The sequence below is a fragment of the Bombus bifarius genome, unplaced genomic scaffold (genome assembly GCF_011952205.1).
Source record: "Bombus bifarius isolate JDL3187 unplaced genomic scaffold, Bbif_JDL3187 scf7180000008006, whole genome shotgun sequence".
NCBI classification, from domain to species: domain Eukaryota; kingdom Metazoa; phylum Arthropoda; class Insecta; order Hymenoptera; family Apidae; genus Bombus; species Bombus bifarius.
Genome location: NW_022884384.1, coordinates 152,330 through 179,458, shown reverse-complemented (window position 1 = coordinate 179,458; position 27,129 = coordinate 152,330). Strand labels below are relative to the sequence as shown.

Here is a 27,129-nt window from a genome sequence, read left to right as displayed (position 1 = left end):
ATATCTAGTTAGACTACAAAAATCCTCCAACACTAACAACAGAAAACTTTCATGTATATATCGCGTAAAGGATTTCTATGAGTATTCGAATACTTTTGTGAGTCACGACACGTTCCATTTTATTAAAATAGTTAAAATAGAGAAACGGGCAGGGCTTTCTCGACCAATTAAGAGGCAATCGGTTACTATGTGGCTAGCGTTCGATCACGAACGGATGATCGTGTGTAGTGTAACGGCTCGTTCGACAACTACTCGGTTCACGATCGGTTTTATGCGTCCGTTAGGGACGTCGTTAGTCGTTTTTCATTAGGATCGACGAAAGTAGGAAATCACCGGTATCCAGATTACATTGTACGCTTTTACGATCGGCACGCCGAAATATCATTAGGTGTTATTCTTTCGTTTAGGCTTAGCAAGGTTTATCCTCGCGCGGGGATATAATTGGAAATCGACCTTTCGTTCGGCTTCTTAACCAGAGATAGTGCTCTTTGTGTAAAGTCAATCGACCGGTTTAAGACTATTGAGAAACGAAACCTTTTATACAGCCCCAACATTGTCACTTCGTTTCTTTTAATTCGCCGTTTATCTCTAAAGCAAGTGGAACAAAGCAACGGACTGACTGCTCGATTTATTTCTAAGAGAGGACAAAATAACTAAAAATCGTAGCAATAGAACAAGTTCGAAGTATCATAGTAGCAGAGTGTTTGAGAATTTTTTCTTTAAATCGTAATCTACTCTGGAAATACGATTTTCGACAGTGTTGTTTCGTCGAAAGAATCGCTTCTGCGAAAGTTGCAGCTTCTCGAGGCGTAACAACGACTCAAGGCAGGACAATGTCCCCGGTGTCTTTAACTTCCGCCCTCGGGGAAACTTTCTCGGAAAGGGATGTCGACGATGCAACGCAAAGTCTTTCCACCCGCAGCTATTCATGGTACAACAGTCTTAAACTTTCTATAAATCGTTCATTCAAACTATTCTATCGAAAACGAAAAGGAAAGATCAGAGAAAACACGTAAGAAACTTTTGAAAATCCTCCTCTAAAATTAACAATAACGAACAACGATCAAGTTATCATCCACGTGTCGACTTAACTCGTCTTCTCCTAACAGCTAAACTCGTCATTCAGACACTACGTCTCGTATATTCCTTTCCAACCAAACCCTCTGGTATCCACGCTACCAGTCAAAATTCGAACCAACCCCTTCACCAAAGATTACCAAAATTCCGCCGGAATTTTTCTTAAAATTTTAAGGCAAGCTCAGTGGCGCTCTCTGGCGTGGCTCTCGCCAATCGATACGGGAGTTCGAGGGTAGACGTATCTTCGAGATGGGGGATTAGGGTGCGGCGACGTGCAGAGGCCAGAGAAAAGCCCGAGGAACGTGGTGACGAAGGAGGAAGGGGGAGAGTGGAAGAAGGTGGAAGAAGGAAGGTTGGATCATTGGAATCGCGGAGGGTTGCCGGGGGTTGTTGAGGGGTTCAGGGGTGTTTGAGGGGAGGAGAGGGTGGACGCAAAGAGGGTCGATTCAGCGCTGGACCAAGGTCCACTCTCACTTGTCAGGAGGGAGAAGACGCGGATACGCGGCGGGGGTGGGGCCGGTTGAAGAGTGTGAGAGATGAAGAGGGCTGCGGAGGACACGAGTGAGAGCGAATCGAGAGCGAGAGTGAGACTGGCTTGACGGGTAGCCGAAGGGGTGAGACGCCAAAGGGTTCTCCGTCTCTGTCGTTCTTTCCACCACCCTTCCATGGTTTCTCTGTTGCTTAGCTCGCGCTCTCCTACACGGAGAAAGTGAACAGTGGTGGCCAACCGGTGGTTCTCCGGATAAAATAGAAGCGAGAAACGTGAGAAATTTGTGTATAATAGTTTCTTTGGATGTAACGTGTTGGAGATGCTGATGACAAATGGTTTTCTTTACGATCTGATAGCGATATTGGTTTGTTATTGATCGATTGGTAAAGGAGTATTGGCAGATATTCTTGGAATGAATTGTGCTTTGGCAACGTGACAACTGACCCAGTTTATTTAGTTTCGGGCTGTCTTTCCTAGAGCTGTCATATCTGGGCGGGTTACGAGTTATCGAGAGAATTTAATTGTTTCGCGAACTGGATGCCACCAAGTTTATCGTCCGTGGGTTTAAACGGCTAAGTTATCGTTCTGTAGTGCTAAGACGAAATTCTTGCCGTAAGCTTCTTAAGGTGATAGTTACATAAATACCTGAACTCTTTAAGAAGTTTCGTACTGAACGTTGAAGTGCGATAGAAAATGCTGGATGCGGTAACCGAGACGAATTTTACGACACAAAGTTTCAAATACTTTTTGTAATTAGTTGGTAGGCTTGGTGTCTCATGGTGTCAGGCTTGGTTCCCGATGATCTTACATGGGTTTACAAGCTTTCAACTGAAAAAATCCGTGTCTTTCGACCGTGGAAGTTTCTGGTTGGATGCTGTCGTATTCGATCGTATCGTATTAAAATTAATTACTCCTATTTTTTAAACGTTTCATCATGAAAATTATCTAACAAATTTTCGAGCAAGACACGAACTTTCATATCTCAGTATCGTTTAACAAATTTTCAAGTAAAATAAAAATTTCCGAAGGTTTCAAATTATAGAAGCATCCAAAAAATGTGGAAACAAGACGAAAACTTTTGTTACGATTAACCATAAATCGGTCATTTTATCGCGTAACAGTGGTGGCGCGTTAATCCACCATTAATCTTCGTTATACACTCTTCGCTGACACAGAGGAAGGTTAAATATTGCGGAACAAGCGGTTAATTAAATTTGTACGTATCACGAACGGGTATGGAATCGCGAGAGATCGCATGTAATTAAGTTTGCATGCGTTAAGGGTTCCGCAGCGTCTCAGCGTTAATTTTGTGCGAGATCTCGGCTCCGGTTACAAGCAAAATACATACTATCATTAACCGTGTCGATATTTCCTTCGTTTTTTCTCTCGGTTTCCCGTGTCACGTTTAATTATTTCCAACACGTCAGCCATTCCGGCTCGATCGAGCGCTCGCGTATGGAAATCACGACTTCTTCGTCCACCGGGTTTCCGGTCCGCGTTCTCGTTCGTGTTTTAAAAATTCCACGGACCGGAGAATACGCAATTACCATGACCACGTCGAACTTGCGAACGTCCCATCGTTGTAATCGCGGCCCTTTGCATTCTCCATCCTTTTCTCTATCTGTAATGGTGTTTTGTGTCGAAAAACTGGATCTTCGTACGATCTGCTTCTTGTTTGATCTGCCGAAGCACACGATTTACGTGTATTAATAGAAAAACGTGTCTGTTTAAAAGACGATGGTGCATCTATGTTCGTACTTGATATTACGATAAGCAAATTACTGGAGAAAATTACTGGAGAAAATTACAGCAGAAAATTACTCCTTATTAAATGAGGCATGCTTTCTTATTAAATAAAGACTGCAGACTAAAAGAACACGATAATTCGTATTTCTTATTTTGCATAGAGGACGTTTTAAAATGCAATCCGCTATCGATAAAAAGTTGTCATTTTTTTTTTTTTACTTTGGAGATGAACATGTGTTCTTCCATCCACTTCAAAATTTCCAAATTATTATAACGTAACAATGTTAAATATAAGTAACAATAATTGCATCTTTGGTTTTCATACAAATTTGTCGACTTGTCAGGTATTTTTAAAAGACTCTCAGCTTGAAGCATAACAGGCTGGTTCTCGATTATGTCATACGAAGAGCCTCCTGTTTAATCCTATGATGATATCAAAGTCAGAAAATCAACCAAAATTCACTGATTATATTTCTATCCTGTAATGTTCGAACGTTAAATGTTCTCATTAAATGACAGGTACAGAAATACATCGAGAGAATAAAAATTCCTTGAATTATAGAGAAAAACGTTCATCGATTCCGGCCATCACGGTTGGATCCGAATTACGGTGCTTTTGTCAGGCAACCGTAAAATCATGGCATTATTAATCCTCCCCTTCGCAGCGTTCGAACGAAAAGGAGATCAAGAGAAGAATGGAAGTGGGCCAATCATCGAGTCGTGTGTTTCCACGCGGCGGCGTTCGGAAAAGTAATAATTTAACGCTGGTCTAATTATCGTCGCGGCACAGCACGACTGACAACGTGTACACATTGTAAAACTTGTATTGCAAACTACCGGGCCAGATACCCTTGTATTATCGTCTGATTACGAGACGAGTTATCCAATTAACTATATGGTAGACCATAACCGAAGTCGTCCATGGATAATTCACGAAAAACCGGTTTAAATCCTCGAGCAATAAGAATCAAGAAAAAGAGTGTGAACATGTCGTATCGACGAAAGAAAGAAATTTCTTAAGAAAGTATTTTTTGTAACAACTTTCATTGGTTCGTACTATTTGTTCGATATATTACGAGACACTATTAGTCTCTAATAACAAATGAATAAAATAATTTATTTTAAATCCGGCGGGGAAAGATTCAGAAAAGGAATAGGAAGAAGATTAAGAAAACAATTCACGCAACATTTCTTTCTCTCTAAACCTTCCTCTAGAAGTCATTCATGAAACATATTCGGAAAATAAATCGTATCTTTCTTGCTCCATTTTCCAACTTTGGAAATACTTACGACAGAAATCGGTGAAATTAACAAAACGGCCGAGCACGTTTCTGCTTAAAAAAGCAACAGAAGTATTTTCGTTTCGTTCGGAAAATTATACAGAAAATAGGCTGGCGAAAAGCTTGGGTTAAAAGGGACAGGGGATGATACAACAGCGAGAGGACGTTCTATCGCGAAAGCGGCCGGTTGAAATTCCGGAATAGTGGCAGCGCGAGAGAGAAACAGGACGAAACGATGGATAGAGGTTGCGGAGAAAGGCGACCCTATTAGAGTTCCAAGAAAAACAAAGTGAACAGCAGAGTGGGTCTTCTTTAAGAAACTACGCAGAAACTCGCCCCTGTAGAGTATCGTCTACGTGAGGTAAAACGGATCGAACTGGAATGATAATTAAGCTCGTGGTCGGATCAAATTCAATGGAGATCGAAAACCGTGGTGGCTTCACTCGCTCCGTGTTGCGATGAATCTTAAATTGAAGTCGAGAGTTCGATCTTTGAACTTTGCCGAGATGAGTCTCGAATCGTTATGATTTTATCAGTAAAAAATTTTCTTCCATAACTCTATGATTAAACTATGTATATATATACATATGAAATCTTCGAGTTGCGAAATAAAATTACAAAGATCGTAAGATATCTGTGAACTTTCTTGGCCTGAAATTTTAAGAATTTCGTAACGCTAATATTGGATTGGATTTCAGTGATTCGTTGAGATGAAATTGAAATTACACGTTCCTACAAGAGACCTGTGACCAGTTTCTCGAATCTCTAAGAAACTTTTAAAGCTAATGTTTCGACGTGTTCGTGGAATTGCTTTCTTATACTTCCGATCAATTAAGATAGCACGTATTCCAAACCTCCGCTAAATTTTAACATTTACCGCCGTACTTTTTATTTTTCCAAGCCCTTCTATAAATATTCTTTAAATACAAATGTTTCCATTATACCGAAAAGCCAGATGATTCCGCGGATTCGAACGATTCTGCCTGTGCAACGACCAACTCGTAAGAGGATGCTGGACAAGCTGTTCCTCGCTGGCGTTTCAGCCGCTGATGGCTACGGGGTTTGGAAGGGGTGAACAAAGAAAATTCCTCCCCGGTTATCATAGTAACGCGTCGTTGGTTGAATCCGAAAGGAGGGAGCGTTCGAGGGATCGGAAAAAGACGAGCATGCAAATGAACCGACCGGTTGAATTTTCTCGGCGGCCGGTACGTGCTGGTGGCCTCCCCCGAGTGCGTGTGCTTTCCTACGTGTATTTGTAAATACAGGGTGTGCGGGCACGTTTCTCTTTCTCGGCTTGGTCGTTTACGGCTACGTATAGCGTGGCGTATTCGGGGTGTAGAGAGAAAGAGAAAGAAAGAGAGAGAGAGAGAAAGACCGCACGCGTCCATCCTTCCCGCGCGAGACGAAACTAAGGGGAAATTGACCAGTGCACAGTGGTTCTCCCTTTCGCTCTCTTTTCCGCCAAGCATTCTTTCATCATTCGGAAGCGTTTTAAAAGTTCCTGTTGCTAGACCGAGCGCTGGATTACAATTTTTTGTACAGGATGCATGGAACACGGTGGAAGTGAAATTGGAGGTTGAAATTCGTTTTCCGAGGAAAGTTGCGTTTCTACTTCTGCGCCGCGAACGGTGCAAAAATTGGAATTTGGTTTTCCAATGGTTCGAACAAAAGAAAGTTTAAATTTAGATATTTTGGAAAGGTACCAGGTGGTTTTAACCAATCGACGAATTTTTTCCCGATTTGTGAGAAAAATTGCTTTTTATCGGATAAATAGTACCTCTGCCGGTGATAGAAATACGAGTGCTATTCAATGATCTTTCTAAGAAAAGTACATATATACATACCGAATAGGATTAATCGAGAAAGTTAACATATATCTGCAATAGAGTCAAAGCTATGATTTCGTGGAAGATGGGATGGAAGGACGTGCAAGGATAAGATCTAGCCTTATAGATATCTTGGTGTATGGCTTGAATATCACGTGAACGATGATATCCTTTTAACAATTTCTTTTTTCGAATTAATGCAACACCGATCAATATTATGAGTACAATAATTGTCTTTGAACAAGGGAAGGTCTGCGTTACATTTTATGTGAAATATAATTGATTTTTGTTCAATATTTTTCGTAACTTCATTTTTATTCTTTTTTTTTCGTAATTTTATCGTAATTCTTCGAAAAGCATTAAGGATTTAGTTAATTATTTAAACAATGGCAGTAGTCGGTCTTTCTACATTCATTGAATCCAAGAGACAATATTTTTACGTTCTTTAAAAAGGTCTCGAAATTCTACCTATTCCTTTAATGGTAGATACATTCGTGAAATGATATCTAATTAAAGAAAATTACTGCTTTTTTTCTCTCTTTTCTTTTTCACCATTTCACAGAGAACGTTCTACTTAATAAGCGAAATGACTGATCGTTATCAAATGTCCTACTAAAACAGGCTACAGAAAGAATAACTCGCCACGTTAGAACGATTTTCATTTACTTCTTTACTTTTGTAATTTTATATTTTATTATACCTTTCTCCGGATTAAAGGATTATCCAACGTGCGAATTCGCAACCAAGATTCGATCGTCGAATCCATACGCCCGATCTTAACAAACCTCTCGTGCCAGTTGTCGTATTTCAACCCGATTTTTATCTTCTGGAGAAGATAAGATACCTTTTCTTACCTCGTTTAATCCATGAATATTCAGAGTTGATTAATTAATTTAATTCTCGCTCTATTACAATCCTTCACACTAACCTTGCCAGCCTTTCTTCTGTTTTTCTCATTACAGACCAAAGATGTACTTTTATTCGTTAAAAATGCTTACAAATATTACATGAACCGGCCAGAAAATAAGATTATTCGATATTATGCCATTCAAGGAAGCACAATTATATTTTATTATATTTGTAGGTATGTTAGATATCAAAATGAAAAGAAATTCTTTTCGTCGATCTTATATGTAGTTTATTTCCATTCTAGTCTACATTTATACAACAATGTCGGTTTTCCTGCTGGTACTAACAATGCCACTGGTAATTCATGTGATTGTACGCTCGAATCGTTCTAAAGTTAAGAACTTTCTGGTTGATTTCGATTTTGGCGTGGACACGTACATAGCAATGTTCGTGGCTCCTCGTGAACTGCTGAAATTGCTATAATTGTCCATATTAGCAGAGATTTATTTTAACGTTATCAACCTTAGTATAGAAGGAGTTGAAGTAAGTATTTGCGCATATAATTAAATTAGAAGATTTCCCTTTAATTGCGACGCATGAATATTTCATTCATTTTTTAGATTGTCTCGAATTTAACTAACACAGGAGAGGCGATGCGATTTGTAACATTTAAATTTGTTCAATTTATACGCATATTCGTTTTTTGGATCCCTGGACAAAAACTATTAAATCATAGCGAAGAAGCGTACATCGCGGCGTAAGATTATTTTATATTTCTTCGATATTTTTCAATCTTTACATTCCAAAAATTAATTGACAATTGGCATTTAGATGCGAGCTAGTGTGCTATATATTCCCTAAAAATTGCCATAAGTTTTTACTCACAAGGACCATGGTATTCAGTAAAATAACAGCTTTCAAACTGGCGGATATAATAGTAATAATAGTAATTTCGCTATTATTTATACTTTTGGATTATTCAAAGTGCTGTGAGTTAGCTCACCGTGTTATAATCAGTTATATGAACTTAGATGAAAAATGAATATATTTGAGTTACGTGTTTAATAAAAGTTATTAGCATATCAAATATATTTCGTTCATTGTATTTTTATCTACAACGCCCACTACCTTCTGCCCCTTAAAAGCCGTTAATCATCGCGTTGTTTTTCAATTTTGAGAAAATAGAAATTAAGAGAGCCGCACGAGTGCCTCATATTTTCACTGCTCGAATCGTAACCCCCTCGTTACCCTTGTCATCACTGCCTTTATTGTTCTTCGAAACAAAGGATGAATTGTAAATTAGCACACGCTGCCGGTCGTTTCCTATGTTTTCGCACGTGTATTTAAATTAATCGAATGAAAATATTTTTCCGCAACATGGCCACTTTACCACTTGATGAACACCGATTAAAGCCATTCACGCGTTCAGAAAGATTTCACGAACGTGGGATTATCGTTTCATCGAAACATCGACGCACAGTATACGAAGAATCTGTATAATTTACGTCGTGATAAAAATCTCATCAATTTTAAACGATAGAATTACATTCTTTTTTCAGCTTATCGTTCAAAGATTTAATATCGTTTTTCCGATTATATTTATACCCAACCACTTGCTCATTCTATTTCATTATTATTTGATATTTTAGTATTTCTACTCAACTCTGTTTGAATATATTATCGATTTATTCATATCCATGTAAAATTCCATGAATTTAGGAAAATTCAAATCTATCTTTCGCAAGCCGGAAGAAAGATGCATTGGAATGCGAAATTGCCTGGAGAAGGAAATACCATAAAACCATCCCTTAGCCACCTTCCAATTAAGGTAATGGATCCCGCGATACTTTTATTGTCGTGCGTGCACGCAGGCATTTCCACACGCGTGCCGCATCGACCAAAGGGGTGGTTAAGCATAAGAGGATGGGTGGAAAAGGTGGTCGGAGTAGGATTGAATTGTTCGCCGTCCCGTTTACACAGTGTTTGCTGCACGGAAGTCATAATCGTTATTCTCGTGGGTTTGTTGCGGCCAACCGACCGGAATACAAGGCTTCCTTCTTTCTTCTTTCTTCGCGCCTTTCTACGCATAGAATGAACGATGAACTCTTTATATCCTCATTGTGGATCAGGTTAAAGAGATTCCTTCGTGAATTCTTCATTTCCTTTTGTTCGTCTGTCGTGAGATGGTATAAAGATGTTACGAAACAGACAGGATGACTAGCGAGCCCTTCTCATTCGATCGGATTCGCATAATTTGAAATTTTCATTGTTTTATTTAAAAAAATATGGTTCTTAAATTAAAAGAATTTTTTATTAATTCAGACTTATAGCTTTCTCTTATCTTTCGATATTTTGGGAAGCTAAGACGATTCCTTAATCTCTATTGTCATTGTAACTTATTTTCGGTATTGTTATTTTGCATATCGTATACTGTTCTGTCAGTTCAAAGACGTTAGACGTTAAGGCCAATCTATGGATATTCGTATTACGGCCCATTTCCGCCCTTGATATTGCACGTACCAAAATCAACCTGACGATTTGGCCAAACTACCAACAAATATCCATGATCAAAATATATCAGAAAAGGAAACGGCGGCTCGACACCAATCGACCAACGCGACTATCCCCGAAGAATAAACAGCGACGGAGACACGTCCGGCACGTCGACGGAGGGTGAAAAAAAAATCCTTCCACCAAAAAACCTTTGCCTCCAGACAAGCGGATGCAAATGGAACGGGGGGAAGAAAGTGGAGGAGGTGGTGGAAGAGGGTGAGGAGGAAGGGTGGCGATGCTAGAGCTGGCAGAGTTGGCCGGCCAAGAGGTCGTGAAAGAGGGGTTGAAAGGAGGAGAAAAGAGGTGGAGCAGAGGAGAGAGCGAGGGTGGCAACACGAGGGAAAGGGATGCCGTAGGAGGGTTGATATCGGCTAGAAGGTGAGCTTCGGAACGCAATGTCCGGCCTGGTCCAGCCGGCAGAGATGCGAGTATTGATCTAGGCTCAGACCTAACCCATCCTCCTCCAGCATTTCCACCCTCCTCGGCCACCTCCAGCCGCCTCCTTCGCCTCCACCATCTCCGAGCTCGTCGTGAAGCCAGCCCTGCTCCGTTCCTGGGGGTCGTCGCTGAGAGAAAAAGGGATGGAAGCGCGGGGTGAAGTCTGAACAGGCCGGAGAAGGGTGAAGGACAGAGGTGGAGGAGGATGGCGACGGGGGCCGGAGGCTCGAAGGAGGACCTCGAAGTCCGGCTTGCCGAGCTGCCCCTTCAGCTACGCACGTTCACTCTCACCTCCTCCAACTCCGATCTCTTCCTCTTACATTAGACACGCTGCAGTGGTTCTCAGTTTTCGGACACCGGCGTACGGATAAGATTTTGGGCACGCAGGTTTCTGGAATTTCGTCTGTCGGAGAGCCGTAGGTTTCGTATACTAGACATAAGAAATAGAATTAGTAGGTAAGTTGTTGGGAATTTTTTATGACGTAGGGTTGCAGGCTTCGCGTTTTCTGAATTTTTAATGAAACGAAAGTAACAGTGGTTTTTGGAACTTCGAGTCGGTTATACTTACCTATGTTTACCGAAGGTAGACCTTCGAGTTGCGAGGAGAAATATGTGATATGTTTTACATACGTTGAGGATAGGTAAAAGTGCTGAAACAATAGAAGAGAGGAATAAAAGGAATATGTGTAAACGGAATGAAAAATGGGATTTGAAATATGGTGTAGTAGATTTCCACGAACAACTGTACACAGGCATATCCTCGTACTACATCATAATGTATTGTTATGCACATTTGTAGAGCTTTGTATGGAATAACTTTTCGCAATATAAGATACATATGATGAGCTTGATATAGGAGACTAAAAGAAAAAGAATTCTATATTTATTAAAAGACTGATAATAGCTTGATAAATTAGTAACTGATTTAAAAAGAGTAAGGAAATTATACATTCCGAAGAATTGAAAATAATCTGAAATGTTTCAAAATGTTCGCATAACTAATTTCGTACGTCGCATACTTTAACACAAATAAATATCAAATAATTGCAAATATACGTTACCAATTATACGTATAAAAATTATCCAAATCAACTTCGATAGAGCTTTTCCACCTTCGTATGTATATCGGTTTTATCGTACGATAACGTCCAACCACAGTGAAAATCTAGTTCCATTGAAATTTACAATAAAATTCGTCATTTCTCAAGATGGTAAAGGAATTTAATTTAAGGAACAGCGAGAGGGAGGGAGAGGAAGAGAAAAGGAAGATGTAGAAGGGATGGAAAACGGGTCATCACGAGCGGAGAATTGAAAATCGAGGTTCTTCGTCGATTCTCATGGCCGTTCGTGCCTTTAATGAATAAATGGCGAGTTTCCTTGGCGGATGGGTGGAAAGGGGTGAAAATCGAAGGCAGCCACGCCCTGGTGAAGAAAGAACAAAGAAAAATCGCGGCACGCCGGCCGATTGCTCGCGGCCCGTTGAATCCGGAAGCCGCCACTCGAAAAGGAGACGCGTTTCGAGCGTATCAAGGCCAAGGTTTATTAGTGGCGGATCAGTTTCAGAAGCCAGACTAGGTGTCAAGTGCTTGCAAGTGGTCTGAAGTGGTGCTCGTAAAACGTGAATATAAACGGGCGGACGAAAGTGTTGCCGTCTGCAAACCGCTTTCGCCCACTTTATCGCGTCTCTTTCCTTACTGTTCTATTTCCGACGACTTTTCGACCAACTATCCACGTTCTGCTATCAACACGATACTCGTACAGTGACTCATCGAGATCTTTGAACGCTTATGAGGCACCTCTGACGAATACCTTGTGCGTAGAATGTGGACTTTTACGCAAACTTATATTTTTACGAAGAAAATTAAAAGGATCGAACTTAAGAAGAAACTCGTATATTTACACGTATGCTACTTAAACGAAAGATCGATTATTCGTTTGTTCAATTTTCTAGTACAAAGGAATACACAAACTATGTAACTTCTATCACGTAACGTTACAAATTAACGAATTATTACGCGTATTACCTACAAGATTTAAAAACATTCCTAGAGTGTACGAAGAATGCTCTATAGTTGCCTATGTAGGTCAAACACAGAATCTGTTAAACTCTGAAATATACCCGTAATACGTAAGAAAATCAATCAATAATATAGATTCTGTCATCGTCGTCGCAACTCTGCCCTAAATCAATACCCCTCTAACCTTCCATATCTTCTTCGTCAACTATCTTAACCGACTGTAAAAATCTACGAAAACGTGGCTTTTAAGCGAAACACTTTTAAACTAAAACGGCGGCCGTTTATCAACTCAACAAGCGCTTCTACCAACGATAGTTTCATTCGAGTGGACACGATGCCACCACGATTTTCGCCATAATCTGAAAACAGTTTCTGTGTGTATGGAGAACTCTAACCGGTATCTGACCGGAGTGTGTTTCAGTGGAACTTGAAGAGGTCAGTGGCGAAGCACGGCATGGAGGAGAACGGCGGCACGATAACGTCGTACGGAGTTACTCGAATCCCAATAAATCCAAACGCCCCCGTCCACGAAAACCCAGCCCCACGCATACTAGTTCATGGAAGGGGCAGGAGGAGGCCTGCACAACGGGCTCCGAGATTAGTATTAATTTATAGCGTTGGAAGATAGGATAGAACAGAGCACGGTGTGGCCTGGTAGCTACGTGGTGGTGATGGTGGTGGCCGGTGGACGTGGGAGGGTGGAAAGTGAAATTTCGTGGCTACGGGAACGTGGCTGCTATGCCATTTCCATTTTCCACGCTGATAATTGGAAACCGGCTGGGCAACTTTCGTCAGTATGTAAATTCGCGTTGTTCCTATCTATTCTGATCTCACGAGGGGATGGGCTAATGAGGCGACCGTCCTACCGTCGCTTTTACGACCGTTGTTACGATTTTTGTTATATTCGTTGCTCGGCCTGATCGCGGCAATAACGATTTGCTCGATTGTTATTGGGGAGAATTCGCTTGGCAGCCTCCGTTTCGTTAGATGATGTTATTGGTAGAGATGGCGGAAGGGGATAACTCGTTTCGAAAAGATGCGAAGATCGTCAGATCTATAGTCCGAGGATTTGAAATTTTATTGCTAGAATATAACGGAGTTTCAGCGAATAACAAGTGTTTTATGATTATTTAGTTTATGCGTATTTAACATGGAAAAGTAATATAAGTCGATAATGCAGTGTTTTGCGTCACACTTTTTTATCAGTTAAGTTTCGAATTTCGATCTATCCTCCTGTGAAATTCTCAATTTTAGCAATTAAAAAGACGTACACGCGACCATTTAAAGATTACCAGCATCGGTGGAAAGCTTCTAACAAAATTTCAAGCCCCCTTTAGCACGTCTTACGATGTTAATATCTTTCTTGGGCTTGAAGATACACAGAAAGATTAAGATCCAAGTATTGCGATAAAATAACACTCACCGTGGGGCGGTAACTTTATCGTTCTTATGGCGTTATATTATTAAGGGTGCGCCGGCGGGATGTATGGGAGAGATGGTTAGTAGCACGTGAGGGTGAAAAATGAAGAAGAGACGAGAACCTACCCCACGCATCATCGGTCATCGCCCAAAACCTCTCGGTTCTCCTTCGCCTCTCTTTCTTCTCTGGTTCGTGATATCAACCTGTAATGAATCTGTCACACAGCCACGGGATTTCATTTCCTTCCTGCAGGCCAACGGGTCCAGCTTGAAGTGATTTTTATGATTTTGGAACGATTTAGGCCGACTCCGTGTCCGTTGGAACAATTCATGCTGGAATTAAACGATTAGGGTGGGACATTTTATTACGGCGTGGATTCTTAATGTGTATTGAGATAAATATCTTGAGATATGAGAAAATTTGGTAGAAAAATAATACCAATGATTTCCTCACGCGCGCCTTTCCTTCTTTATTCTCTTTTTACGTGCATTATTAAAATTCCAAATTTTTTCATTCGATAAAATTACTTACGTATATCGTCGTATCTTTTTATATCAGCGACAGAACATTATAATAACTTTTACGCTTTTATACAAAGTTTAAGATTAACTTAAAATTTTCAAGAATTTCTAAACCGGTTAATATTTAAAACTCGTAAGAAATTTCTCAACGATTTAATAGATTTATTCTATTTCTTTGTACTTAAGCGTTGTAATACGTACGAAGGCTAAGGTACGTCTTCCTCTGTACACGTAGATGTATCGGGTGGCTGACGTTACGGGAATTGAAATCAACCCCGACCTTCTCCACCTCTCGTCTCACAGCTACGATCCCGAAGAAGCTCGCGAGGGACGGCCTGTTCTCGAGGAAGGAGCCGAACGCCGGCGACCCAGTCCCAAAGACTTTGACCCACATCATATCGCTCGTTTTTGCCTTCGCCTCCTTCACCTTCCGAGTTCCTTCCCTCTCGGGACTATTATCTTAATCCCATACATCCTCTTTAAGAGGCGTTTCGCTCGAGTGAAGCCACACCGGCTACTTCCGTGCTTCTCGGTGAACACCGTTGCCTTCTCTTTTCGGGATTAACGTTAGCGTTTCCTTTTGGTTCATCGATCAAAACCATCAGTCTTTTGTCAGCGATGAGCGTTCGGCGAATCTCTTCTCGTTTATGTAGAGAATTTGCATCTCGGTCGAGTGTTTTGTGGATCGAGAGGTAAATATAGAATACGATTCAAAGATATTCAGTCTCTCGCTCGTTTTCGTCCAGAAAGTCGATCAATTCAATTACGATGATTTCGATCTTTCCGATCGTGGTAGCTACGAGTCTCTCATTAAGTTTACACGCATTCGACGACGATTACGCAACGTTTGACTATGCTACTTCTCGAATAAACTTCTTGAAACTTCGATAGAAGATATCCGGCAAGCGTCGTCATTGCCTCCAAAATAAAGTCACAATTCTCCTGAAAAGAAAAAGAAGAGAAAAACGCGTAGAAAATGCGAAGAGGAACAGGACAAGGCATAACTCGATGTAGAAATCCTATTAACATAAAACGTAGGAAATTGGGCCGGAGTTGGGTTTTCGACAAGTAAGAATACCGCGATGATTTTATCGTCGAAACAACGCGGCAACAGAGATCGTGTTGCCGGCTAGCCGTCCTACTTGAAAAATATTCTTAATCCTGGGTGGGCGCACGTGCTACGAACTCTCATAAATTAGAGATGCTCGATCGCCCAATTAATACAATGTTTCCAGTGGCAGACGATCGAAGATCTGGGAGAGAAAGCGCTGAAAAGGTACGATGGAAGACGCCGATCGAACGCGACGAAGAGCGCAAATATTCCGGCTGTTTAACGAGAAGGAGACGAACGAAAATTATTGGTCACATACTGAGAAGGCAAACGTATACATACGTCAGACGCGTGAGCCACTGGCATAAATTAAATTAGCATAATTTCGAGTTGTCGAACAACAAAGTAAAGATGCCGAAACTCCGTGGGAACCGGTCCGTAACGTTCGATTACCTTTCAATTACTCAGAAATCCAATAAGTGAAATTCATTCGATTGTATAGCAAACTGTGATTCTTAACCGAGGGAAATTATGCTATACGAGGTTTTATCGTTCCTGCTGTACCAATACTCTGTAATTCTCATCGAGGAATTATTCACACCTATCGTTTGCTACATACCGAAACACATGATCTACGAAATCTGTTCATTGTTTATTTTCAGCTAGCTATAATATTCCTACTAGCTTAGCATAGGAATTGTTGCTATATTTTCAAGATACGATTTAATTCGTGCGAGCTTGTTGCACGATAAATTCTATTTCCGACCACTGCGTGAAATTCTCGTGTACGTGGAAACTAGACACTTACGTTATTATACAAGCGCGTTATCATGCGCAAAGGATTTCGCTTCTACGTGACGCTCGAATTTACGTTACCGCAAACGGTGAAACGAACTAGCCGCAATGAATATCCTCGGTTCTCAACGCTAGATCGACGTGCTCGTCTCTCCTGATGTTACATGCATTTGTAGAATTCCAGTTTTCAAACGTAATAGTCGTGCTTCGTTCTTAGAAAGTTCCTTGTCCCTTCAACTTCCTCTTGAATCATCCACCTAACCTTGACTCATCGTTCGCCAATGCCCACCCCGAAGGCATGGCGCCTCGTTCGCGGATGATTCACACGAGCGATTTTTAATCTTGCGACACGGTTGTGGAGCGTCCACATTCCCAAGCACCGCAGGAATGTCGGTCAGTGTGCGTACAGTGAACCGTTGGTAGTCTCACGGCCATGAAAACGAAGCTTCTGCTTGGCTCTTTTCTCCTTGTTCCTCGTTCAACTGGCGGAGAAATCGTGGCAGTTTGAATTTTAAGATTTCCAATTCGTCTTACTCGTAATTTCATTTCCAAAGCGACAAATACCGAAATACGGGGAAACTTCACAGACACCCTGAGAAATTTCAACGATTCCATAAAATGAAAAAATTCCACGAAAGATTTTCCGTCTACGGAAGGGAAACGTGTCGTTCGACGATTATTCGCGAGGTGCGCATAAAACGCGGGGCGCGCAAACGCATAAAATAACCCGTCTCGAACATCCCTTTAGTACTTACGAAGTTTCTGCCTCTGAATCTTAATTTCGATGGAACGTCTGGCATCGAGCGATCGTAAAACCGATGCCGATCCCACGAGCGCGCAACGTCCGATTGGCCCGCCAGGAATATCGGGGTTTGCGTACGCGCGAGCTTATGCCGATCCCCGGTCCACGGAACTTTCGACGATCAAACTTAATTGACTGGCCGTCGGATAGACAAACTCGTCTGTGAAGTCAATAAAATGGTTGGAAACGAAGAAGTCGTTGCGGTGGCTTTTTTATACTGTGTCCCGCGGCGGATTCAAGATTTCCACGATACTTGTGGCCTGCTTTAATGGGACACCGTTTCAGGCTGAATTGCTGGAAATTACCTGGGTAGATCGGGTGGCAATTGGAGGATTATTAGAAATTTTATGGCCGACTAATTTTGGCCGTGAATGAGAAATGAATCGAAGGAAGATTTTCTTCGTGAACGTTTCTTCTAAAACTTTCGTTTGCGAGTGAGCCGTTGAAACGATAAAAATGCGTTAAAAATGTAAAAGACGCGACGATAGATCTCTTTAGCGAAGATATGTGGTAAAGCAGAAGATGCAGAAAGTCTGTTTCGAATCTCTGTCGATGGAACCTTTCGGCATGCTGGAAAATAACGCGAAGCACGGAAAGGTCAAAGTGTTTTAAGAGAACGGAGAGGAACGCGGTGATTCTCGCGGAATTGCGTCGACCTCGTACAACCATCCCGAACCATGGAACGAACGGACAGATAAAACAGACACAAGTGGGCAACCGTGGAGTAGAGGATAGTGGAACGTTTCGAGCGGTCTGCTTTCCAGGAACACGCGCGTAAATCACGATTTTATTACGGATAATTTTACGAGGAGTCGAGCTCGCCGCCGCCGACGCTGTTCCAGTGTCGGCTACCTTAAACTCGTAATCGAGCGTCCCGTGATGCCCACGGCCGCGAAATCGTTAGCGAATTAGAAAAACGAGGCGAGCCATGAAAAAAGAACTACCTAAGGTGGAACTCAATCTACAGCGACGTTTTTGCGAAATCTCGTGCCATATCGCTCGAGGTGCCTCGAGTGTTCGAACCTTCTTTCGAATTCTTGTCGAATCTCACTGTCTAGACACGCTCGCGGCTTCGTTAAATACGCTAACGGAGAAAAGACAATTGGAAGGATAAGCGGACGAAGCGCAGTGACTTTAGAAACTAAAATTATGATCGACAGTAGCCAATTAACGGATATAACGTATCTCGAGAGCTACTCCAGTCTATTCGAATCTAATCATTTCCGATCGGGATCCCTTCTGTAACCGAAGCATCGTAGTTTCAAATTTTACGTTTACAAATGTCTCGGATGTTCCGAGCAATTCGATCAAACCTATGTCCGCAGAAGGGAAACTAATAAATTAAAGAAAAGGGAAAACCTGAAAACGAAAGTTTGATAACATTCGAAGCCCCGAGGAGCAGAATTTCGCGGCGAAGCACGTGCATCAATTTGAGTCGTGAAACGGGACGCGTTACGCGTAAAAGTTTTGTGGCAGCGACGGTTTCATATTCTCGTGCGTGTAAGAGAAAGATCTAAAGGGGAGTAGTATACCCTCGAAGAATTCGAAAGGGAAGCAAGATAGGAATTTTCGGATGGCTTCTGATAGAGAAGAAGAAAAGAAGAAGAAGAAGAAAAAGAGTAGGATTCCTGACGGAGGAGGACGTAAACGCTCGAGGGTCGCGTATAACGTAAACGCAAAGTAGAACACACGACTCCCATAAGTCGTAAAAGGAACCTATAAAATTGTGCTCCGCGCCCACGGGCGGCGGCCAGCCAGCCGGCAATTTCATATATTTACGTCAATCTTCTCGAGTTATGAAACAACATAGGTGAAGGTAATGTATGGGCCATGGTTACGAAAGCAGTACCACCGAAAAGAAAATTACTTACTTATCCGCATCGTTGTGATTGTCATGATCTTGAAATTATGACAATTACGTTATCACGCGTCGTATATCACGCGTATATTAGTCGATCAAATGCTTTCTATTTCTTCATCGATCTTGAAGCATTTCTATAAACTATAGTTCTATAAACTATAAAGTGTACAAAAATATAAAATAAATCGTTTACAGTCCTGCGAACATCGATAAGAAACATTAGAAAGGATAGAAGAATAGGAAAAAATAAGAAAGTCTCTCTGTCTCTCTCTCTCTTTACTAATAATCTTCACAAACCTAATAGACACGTTCGATTACACGGGTGATGGAATCTTCCTTTTTTTACGAAATTTACTTCGTTGTAAGATAAACTGGTTTTACGGGACGAGATTGAAAAATCGCTCGACGAAGCATCGAAACACCGAAAATGGACGTTTAATTTTTTTATCGTATATCAGAGATGATATTACGTTATACGAGCATATACGAGCACCGGCTTTATGCAAAGGAAATTCAATAGCCGAACAGTTTATGCGTACTTGCACGACACGGCCTCTGCTGCACCACGGGAATATTAAAAAGCGAAGCTTTTTTATTGGAGCGCTTTATGAACAGCAACGAGCACAGTTTTATCACTTGCGCTCGCTGGAATGGAAAGTCTTCGACCTCCAAGATCCGAGATCTTCTTCCGAAGGTATTCTAAGGATGAAAATGGAGAATGAAAATCGCTACATACGCAAGAGTATATCGGACTTGATTTATCCACGTGCTTCGTTTTTTCTTTCTTTGGAATTTCCTTTGCTTCGTTTACGAGAAAATATTTCAATCCTATTGAAAAAGTGATAATCATATCTGCGTTGAGTAAGATACCGTTCGTAATATATGTATTAATTAAGAAGAGTATTAAATAGATTACAAGATTGATATTTATAGATAATAATAACAACAAAAAAAAGTGTGAAATTTAACGCATGTAAATAGATTAATCTAAGCCACACGTCGTGAATGACAATTTAGATTATATAAAGGGGTAAGAAAGAAACAAATCCACGATCATTGAAATATACCAAAAATTTATTTACATAAAAACATGAATATAATACCTATAATATTTCAACTGCTGCTTGCATTTTTTTGTCATTTTCATTCGGTGTCAATATATCGAAAAAACAATCGGCGTCGAGATACATCCTTTCAAACTAATCGATATTGTCGCTTTTTTTTTTCTTTGTTTTCTTTTTTAACGTCGCGATAGTCTAAAAGAGAAAAAGAACGGAAAGAAAAGAAAAAGAAAAACAGAAAATAGCGAGAAACAACTATTAAACGGGTCTAACTTCTAAAAGTATGCGTAAGAGAAACGTAAATCGATAAGATTTGCAAAAACAGTGTGTCGAAACCGAATAAATCAAACGAAACGCAGTGGAGCCCCGTTCGCAAGACTGGATTTTTCCATTCTATATTTTTCCCTTCCTTTTTTTCACGCCCTCCCGTTATATTTCGCTCAGCTTCACCCCTTCCATACGATTCGTACGTGCGTGTACGCGTGTAGTGCGCGACAAAAACGAAAAATCACCTTCTCCTCATCGTCATAAATAGTGCGTTTATTATTATTAAAATCGGTCGCGGGCGTCTCTCACAACCCCTTCGACGATCGTTCATTTTTGTCTCATCTTTCTGCGCTCTGCCTCGTCTGTTCGTTACAATATTTACAAAAAACGTACGTACAACACAGGGTATACTCGGTATCAGAGAAAGAAGAAAAGAAAGTGTAGTTAGGTACGAGATACACAACGATAAACGTGTTATCTTTTTTCCCCCTCTCTCTCTCTCTCCCTTTCATCTTGTCGTCTTCAAGAACACACCATCGAATCCTTTACAATCATCGTTAACGTTTATCCATTTCGTCTTCCTCTCTCATTCACGATCGTACAATACACGATCTTACGACGTTTACAAATTGCCTCCAATTGCACTCGACCCTTTTACTAAAAAGCAAGGGAATTCAATTTTCCAGTCGAACCACTCGATCAATAAACGCGAGTCTCGATCGACACGGTGTTCCATCGACGAATGATCTCTTTCTTTTCTTTTTTTTTTTGACGTGAAATTATTTTTTTCGAAGATCAGCGACCATTTTAATCGTAGAATGAACATAGATACATGACATAAATCGTCGATCGTCCATATATCGTTGGTCGTGATCGTTCTTGCTGGCGCTCCAAAGTGTGCGGCACTCAATCAAATCAGCGTTCATCAGCGCTACGGAAACGATCAAGCAATCTACCGCTAAAGCTACCTGCTGTTTTTCGACATGCTTTCTCTCTCTTTCTCTCTCTCTCTCTCTCTCTCTCGTTCTATGAATTTCTTTCTTTCTTGTCGTTTAGCACGATTAATGTTTCCTTAAACTGTACGGGTATAAAAAGGAGTTGTTCGCTTCGCGCCGGCCGTTCTTACAAAATTTCTGAGAAACTGGAACCACGTGGCGCGAGTTTTTTTTTGCGGGGTTGCTCAAGAAAAGGCAACTTCGTAAAGTGTCGTCTAGCAAGAAACGCAATTAATATTGGTAAAATGTGTGGAAAAACTTCCATATGAAAAAGTGTTTCTTTTCTTTTCTTTCTCTTAGTATTAGAAAATGTTTTATTGCTTTATTAGTTGTCGCGATAGTACAGTTAATCGTGCGTTATATTTTATGAAAATACTTTAGGTATTTTTCTATGCTCTCCTTTCTTTTTTTTTTTCTTATATTAGGGTGAACAAATATTTAAATGTCTAGTTACTGTAATAATGGAATTATTTTTCTATTATATTTTGTTTTACATATTTTTCTACGTCCTCTTGTGTTACGATTTCTGTGAATAATTTTATCGATGTTAGACATAGACACGAATTAAACAAACGTATGTTTCCTTCGGTAACCCAAACGTTAACCACTGTTCTTTATTTAATATCAGGGTTAACCTTAAAAGGAAGATATCGCTAAAAGAAAAACAAATCTCTATATATTAAATTAAGATATGAACTTAAAACATCCTATTCATTTCTACATACTTTTATTAAATATTTGTACTAACTTTAGAATCACAATTATGTACAAAATTAAAATAAATAAATCGAACCTTACAAAATAATACAAATATGTGTAAAAACATCGCTTAAATCGTGTCAGTTACAGGATGTTCGATATTAATAGAAATTACTCCGACATTTACTCAAAACTATATTATACTTTCCACTTCTAAGATATCAAAAACTAATAAGAACAAGAGAAGAACAATTTTCAGTTTCTCATCTTAAACATAAAATATTCCTTTTTAAAATTATACGCTTATTTACTTTTTATTTTTTACGCTTGATCGAAAAGATAGCTTGAAAATGAAAAGCTAGTTTTCCCTTTAATTCGAAACAAGCTACATCCGGAAACAATCCTTCGCTGTTTCCAATCGCAAATAAAACGATATTAAACGATATCAAAATTCTCTTCTTTAAATCTATCATCCTAACATTCTTCTCTAAGTCGTATCCATATATTTTTCCTCTTCAATCTCGAGCAACCGCGTTAAAGGAGCTCCACGTGGTACTAGTCAATGATCAAGCAGACCATCCTGAACGCGGAAAAGCCGGTCACAGGATAATCGTAGAAACGCCAGTCTATCGTAAAAGACAGACACATACGACAGTCAATATTGTTAAGATCGATAATACGATTAGTCCCAAAAAAAAAAAAAAACGGATATTGTTATCAATATCGTTACCATTACTATTATTGGTTCATTTTAATTGGACCGCGGGCACGGCAGACGATTATCATTTTCTCTCCTATTCTTTCATACCTTATGAATTATTTTGAAGAAACGGTTGCAGGAGTCTCGTGTGTCGGTGTTTGGGTAATTAGAAAAAATGCTCACCAGGAGAGGCACTGGATACGCGTAAAATAGTCTCCCTTTGACACCTAGCTCTTTATCAAAATCGGCTAGTAGAAAATATCGCATCTTCGTCGCTTCTTCCGGTATATGACGTCGTAAAAAGCTCACGACTCGACGAGACTCCATTTTTTATTTAATTTTCTTGTCCAAATTAGAACGATTCGATAAGAACACAAAATCGTGTTCTCGTTGGAAAAATTGAACAAAAAATCTAACAGCCCTCCTTGCTAGATAGCTCCGATATGAAAAATTAGACAGTTTGGTTGTTAGATGGCCGTTGCTGCTAGTTTCATTGGCGATCACACGAGTTCTAATGGCAGAAAATGCCCCTTCTCGTATTGCTCTTAATCGATATGGTTGTATAAAACGGTACGGTAGAGCATAGTTGCCCTAAGTTCATTCGTTAGAAAGATTGAGACAGATATGGGTGAAGTAGCGTAGAAAAGTTGATGGATACTCTCCGAGATCGTTCTTGATCACTCGACGCTATCGACTTTATGAATTTTCAACGTGTCGATACATCGCGGACTTGCGAGAATAGCGAAACCGAGCTATGAAGCGTTAGAAACGTTCGAGTGAATTAAATCGATATTAATGCACGTAATGTATACGTAATTAACGGACAATATGTTAAAAAACAGCGATTCTTAAAAGTATGTAAGTATACTTGATTTGGTACAAATCGATATAATCCATGAGAAATTGTTTTCCTATGTCGATTAAAAAAAAAAAAAAAAAAACAAAAAAAGAAAAGTAAAAGAAGAAGTCTTGTTCGATCGTGCACCAAATCATATAACATTGACAATATCGAATCCTTATTTTATTTCTTATTTCACTCGTTGAAATACGGATTAACAGTGTACAGTCAGTAAAAGGTAAAATTACATTAACGTAATAAGCTCGGTACGAATAAATTTCAAAGTCCACGTATTTCCTGCGATCGATCGAAAACGAAATTGTTCAATCGCTTCGAAGTCTCGTTTAACGAGTCACGTTCCCATGTCATCGATAATTTAGTAGGAAGTTGAGGCAGCGTAATGAAAACGGAAAGAAGAGATGAAAATTTCATGAACAAGATCTCGAGTTGTAGGTCGCGCGATACGTTAAAGAGTCGGCGTAACAATCGCGTTGGTCGTAAAAATTGGATGTATTCTTGTGTGTATGTGTATTGTGTGTGTAATAGCCTCGGCGACGAAGAGCAAATAGCGTCGCGCGTAGAATTCACGATCGAGGTCCATCGAAATAGATTATGCGTTATCGCGTACACGTCGCAGAGGATATTTCAATATCGTACGATACCATCTAAACATACAGCATCAAAAAGTCGATATATTGATATAAACGCTCATACGTGTTTCATTTATATACATACACACCTATGTACGAGGCTTTTAAAAAACGCAGTACGTGTTCGTCTTGCGTATGGTTCTGTGAACGGTGTCTTTTTCCTCTTGTTTTCGTTTTTTTCATTTCATGTGTACGAGGAACATCTCCTCCTCCACAAAGTAACAAAATTTCCATCTCGTTTGTATTCATCGTTCATATTCATTTTATTCGCGTCACGATACAATTGTTGTCCTTTGGAATAATGTAAAAAACAACCGTCCTTTCATCTTATTTAACGCGCGTCAGCGAATATCAGAGATACTTAGCTAAGCCTAGTGAACTCTGGATTATTTAATTTGCACAGAGAAATGCGATCGCGATTCTCGTGCGTTTATTTTCTCATCTTTCTTTCTTTTTTTTTTCATTTTTCTTTTTTATCATTTTTAAATCGGTTCATCACCAACCGAAAAGATCGCAAGTTGGTGGCGGTATCGAAATGAAAATTGACATCGAAATCGCTTGGAAATCGACAATCGTCCCAAGCTCCCGAAGGGACAACGAAAATTAGCAGCTTAAGACTTATTATATCACATCCTCAATATATACGGCAGTATTTGTTTCTTTTACGCCCTAAACTTGATCGGCCGTCGACATATCGGCGCTGAGATTGATGTTTGACATCGATACTCGTTGATAAGTTAATCCGCAGCTCCGATTCGCGGTATACCAAAAAACTTGTTGCTAAAGAAAATTCTCCTATATTCGACCGGCCGAGCTCGAGCCTGTGACCCGTCAACTCGGTTCGTCGTGATCAGTTTCGATTGGCAGTATCGATCGGACTGTTTGTCCTCGAGACCCTACGATTGTACATCGATTATCCTAGAAAACGGGCCGCAGCTGTTTGAATTTCTGGGTAGACACCAAAGGATTTTCCAGGCAAGCCGTGTGATTCAATGCAAAACACTGGCGACGTACGACGAACAACATAAAGCTCAACTTCTCTTCAAGGATAATCGTCGATCTTCCGCTTTTCTCTTTGTCGCCTCGTTCGAAGGCATACGATAGACACAGAGAACGATCAACGTGTAGACTCGATTATTAGGACCTCGTACACTCGCCCTCTGTTAGCCCTTCCACCAGCTGCACAAACAGCAAAACCATCGCCTTTCGGGATGGGGCTGAAGTATCTGCTATTGTCAGTGCATCGCCCTGGTGGTGGTCAGATGGGTAGTTTCTGCCCTTTTCGGTGGTGGCGGAGGTGGCCTTCTTTTACTGGCGATCGCGTTCACGATATTAATGCTGCGATTCTCATCTGCGAACCTGACAGTTGATTGCCGGGCTGGACTGGATGCGTACTCCACTGGAGCGTGTGGATCCGTCGCGTAGACATTCTCATATAAATTATCAGCTCCATAGTGTTCCTGAACCCAGTTCGACACGTTGGTCTCTCTGTAATCAGCCACAGCAGGCGGTGGATCGCGAAAACCAAGAACTTCGTGAGGAGTGGTGGTCGAATCCAGTTTACATTTCTGCGCAACCTGCCACTTTTTCCTCATTACTCTCTGAAGATCCTTTAAGAAATCACCTGGAGGTGCCTGATCAGATGCGGCAAGCTTCTTGGGAGATGTGAGCCTCGTGCTATCCGACCTTCTCGGTGGCATCGGTTTTCTCTGTGGCAAAGCTGGACTCCCTGGTTCCTGCTGAGGCGGAAGATTGAACGTGATCTTCTTGCCAGTACCCGTCTTCGATTTGGGCGACGTTGGTGGTTCTTGAATAGTTACTCTACGCTGAGGCTGGGGACTCGAGGCAGCTTTCAACTCTGCTAGATAAGGAGGAGCCGCGTAATGTCCGGAACCTTGCTTCATGGCACTTCGTCGCACAGTGTCCATGTTCGGATTTGGCCTGATTGGTTGAACCGTGTTGTGTTGGTGAACCGTCGGATGGGTTCCGTATATCGATTCTACCTTTGAGTTTTGTCTCGTCAGGCTTGAACTGTTGCCGTGCTGTTGCTGGGATCCATAAGCTGGCGGAGGAACGAATGGGGGAGGCGAGGCAAAGTTTGGCGAACTTGGAACGTACGTTGGTGTGCTGGCGCTGGACCCTGGATAGGAACTATGCGGAGAGGGTACCGAATTTGTCGCGTTGTTCGCGTGAAGAGCGTTTTGTGTATTTGAACTATAGCTCTGGTTATTCTGTATCGTCGAGTTGCTTGGATTCGAATACATCTGCTGATTGGTCGACGGTCTAGATGACGTGTGAGTTGGTGTGCTCTCTGGAGTTACTGAGTTTGTAGGTGTGGATTGTTTGGGCCTAGCGCGTCGGATAGTTCCTGTTTCACCGACTAAAGGACTTGGAGGTGGCGGGAGAGATGCCAGACTTAACGAAGAACCCGTGAGCTCTGGAGTGTTGCACATTGGCAGTTCACCAGGTGCTGGAGGCGGTGGTAGAGAATCCAGGGAGAGATTCGATCGGAACATTTCTGGTGGAGGTGGAGGAAGTGGCTCATTGTCGGATTCTCCTTCCTCCGCCACTCTTGAGGGTGATGGTGGTGGTGGTAACGAAGTAATCGAATCCATCTGCAAAAGTGACATTTTTCGTTAACGATTGTTCTAAAAGTGTTAAACGGCATATTTGTGAATTTCAATCTTTTGTACTCAGCACAGCATTCTAATATCTTCTTTTATCAACTTGGTAATTAAAAATGAGATGTATGAAAACGTCTGATACTCACCATACACGATGGTATCGGACTCGTTGGTGTCTTCGGTTCCTGATTCTCTGATCTGTTGTATCCCATTGGACTTGCTCGTTCCCTAACCGGTGTGCCAGGCGGTACAGGACTTACTGGAGTCGCATTGCCAGATCGGTGATGTCTCTTCAAAGTTCCAGATCCATCCGAATCAGTGCCGCTTCTCCTTCGACTATGCCTTCTGGTCAATGTTCCAGAACCCGAGCTCGTTGGACTCGGACAAGAATCCGGCTCATCGCGAACTGTTTCACCTACTTCCTTCAATTGTCTCGTGATCGATGTTAAGGGCAATTTCGGATTCATCGAGGGCTTCCTTTTTATCGTACCTGTTGGAAACTCGCCACACTCGAAAGCTACCTACAATATAAAATAAAATATACTTGTAATGTAACCATTTAATAGTA

General features: G+C 41.0%; 1 protein-coding gene across 5 annotated transcripts in view; it reads right to left on the bottom strand.

Annotated features, from left to right (window-relative positions):
* Positions 1–19,856: 19,856 nt before the first annotated feature.
* Positions 19,857–27,129, bottom strand: part of LOC117206308 (amyloid beta A4 precursor protein-binding family B member 1-interacting protein-like) — a 146,104-nt gene continuing 138,831 nt past the window's right edge. For all 5 annotated transcript variants that reach the window (XM_033445533.1, XM_033445531.1, XM_033445532.1 and 2 more), the window contains 2 exons: positions 26,708–27,082; positions 19,857–26,552 (listed from right to left, as the gene is read on the bottom strand). In XM_033445533.1, the coding sequence (XP_033301424.1) occupies positions 25,173–26,552; positions 26,708–27,082 (1,755 nt within the window). In that variant the 3' untranslated portion in view covers positions 19,857–25,172. The remainder of the gene's footprint in view (positions 26,553–26,707; positions 27,083–27,129) is intronic.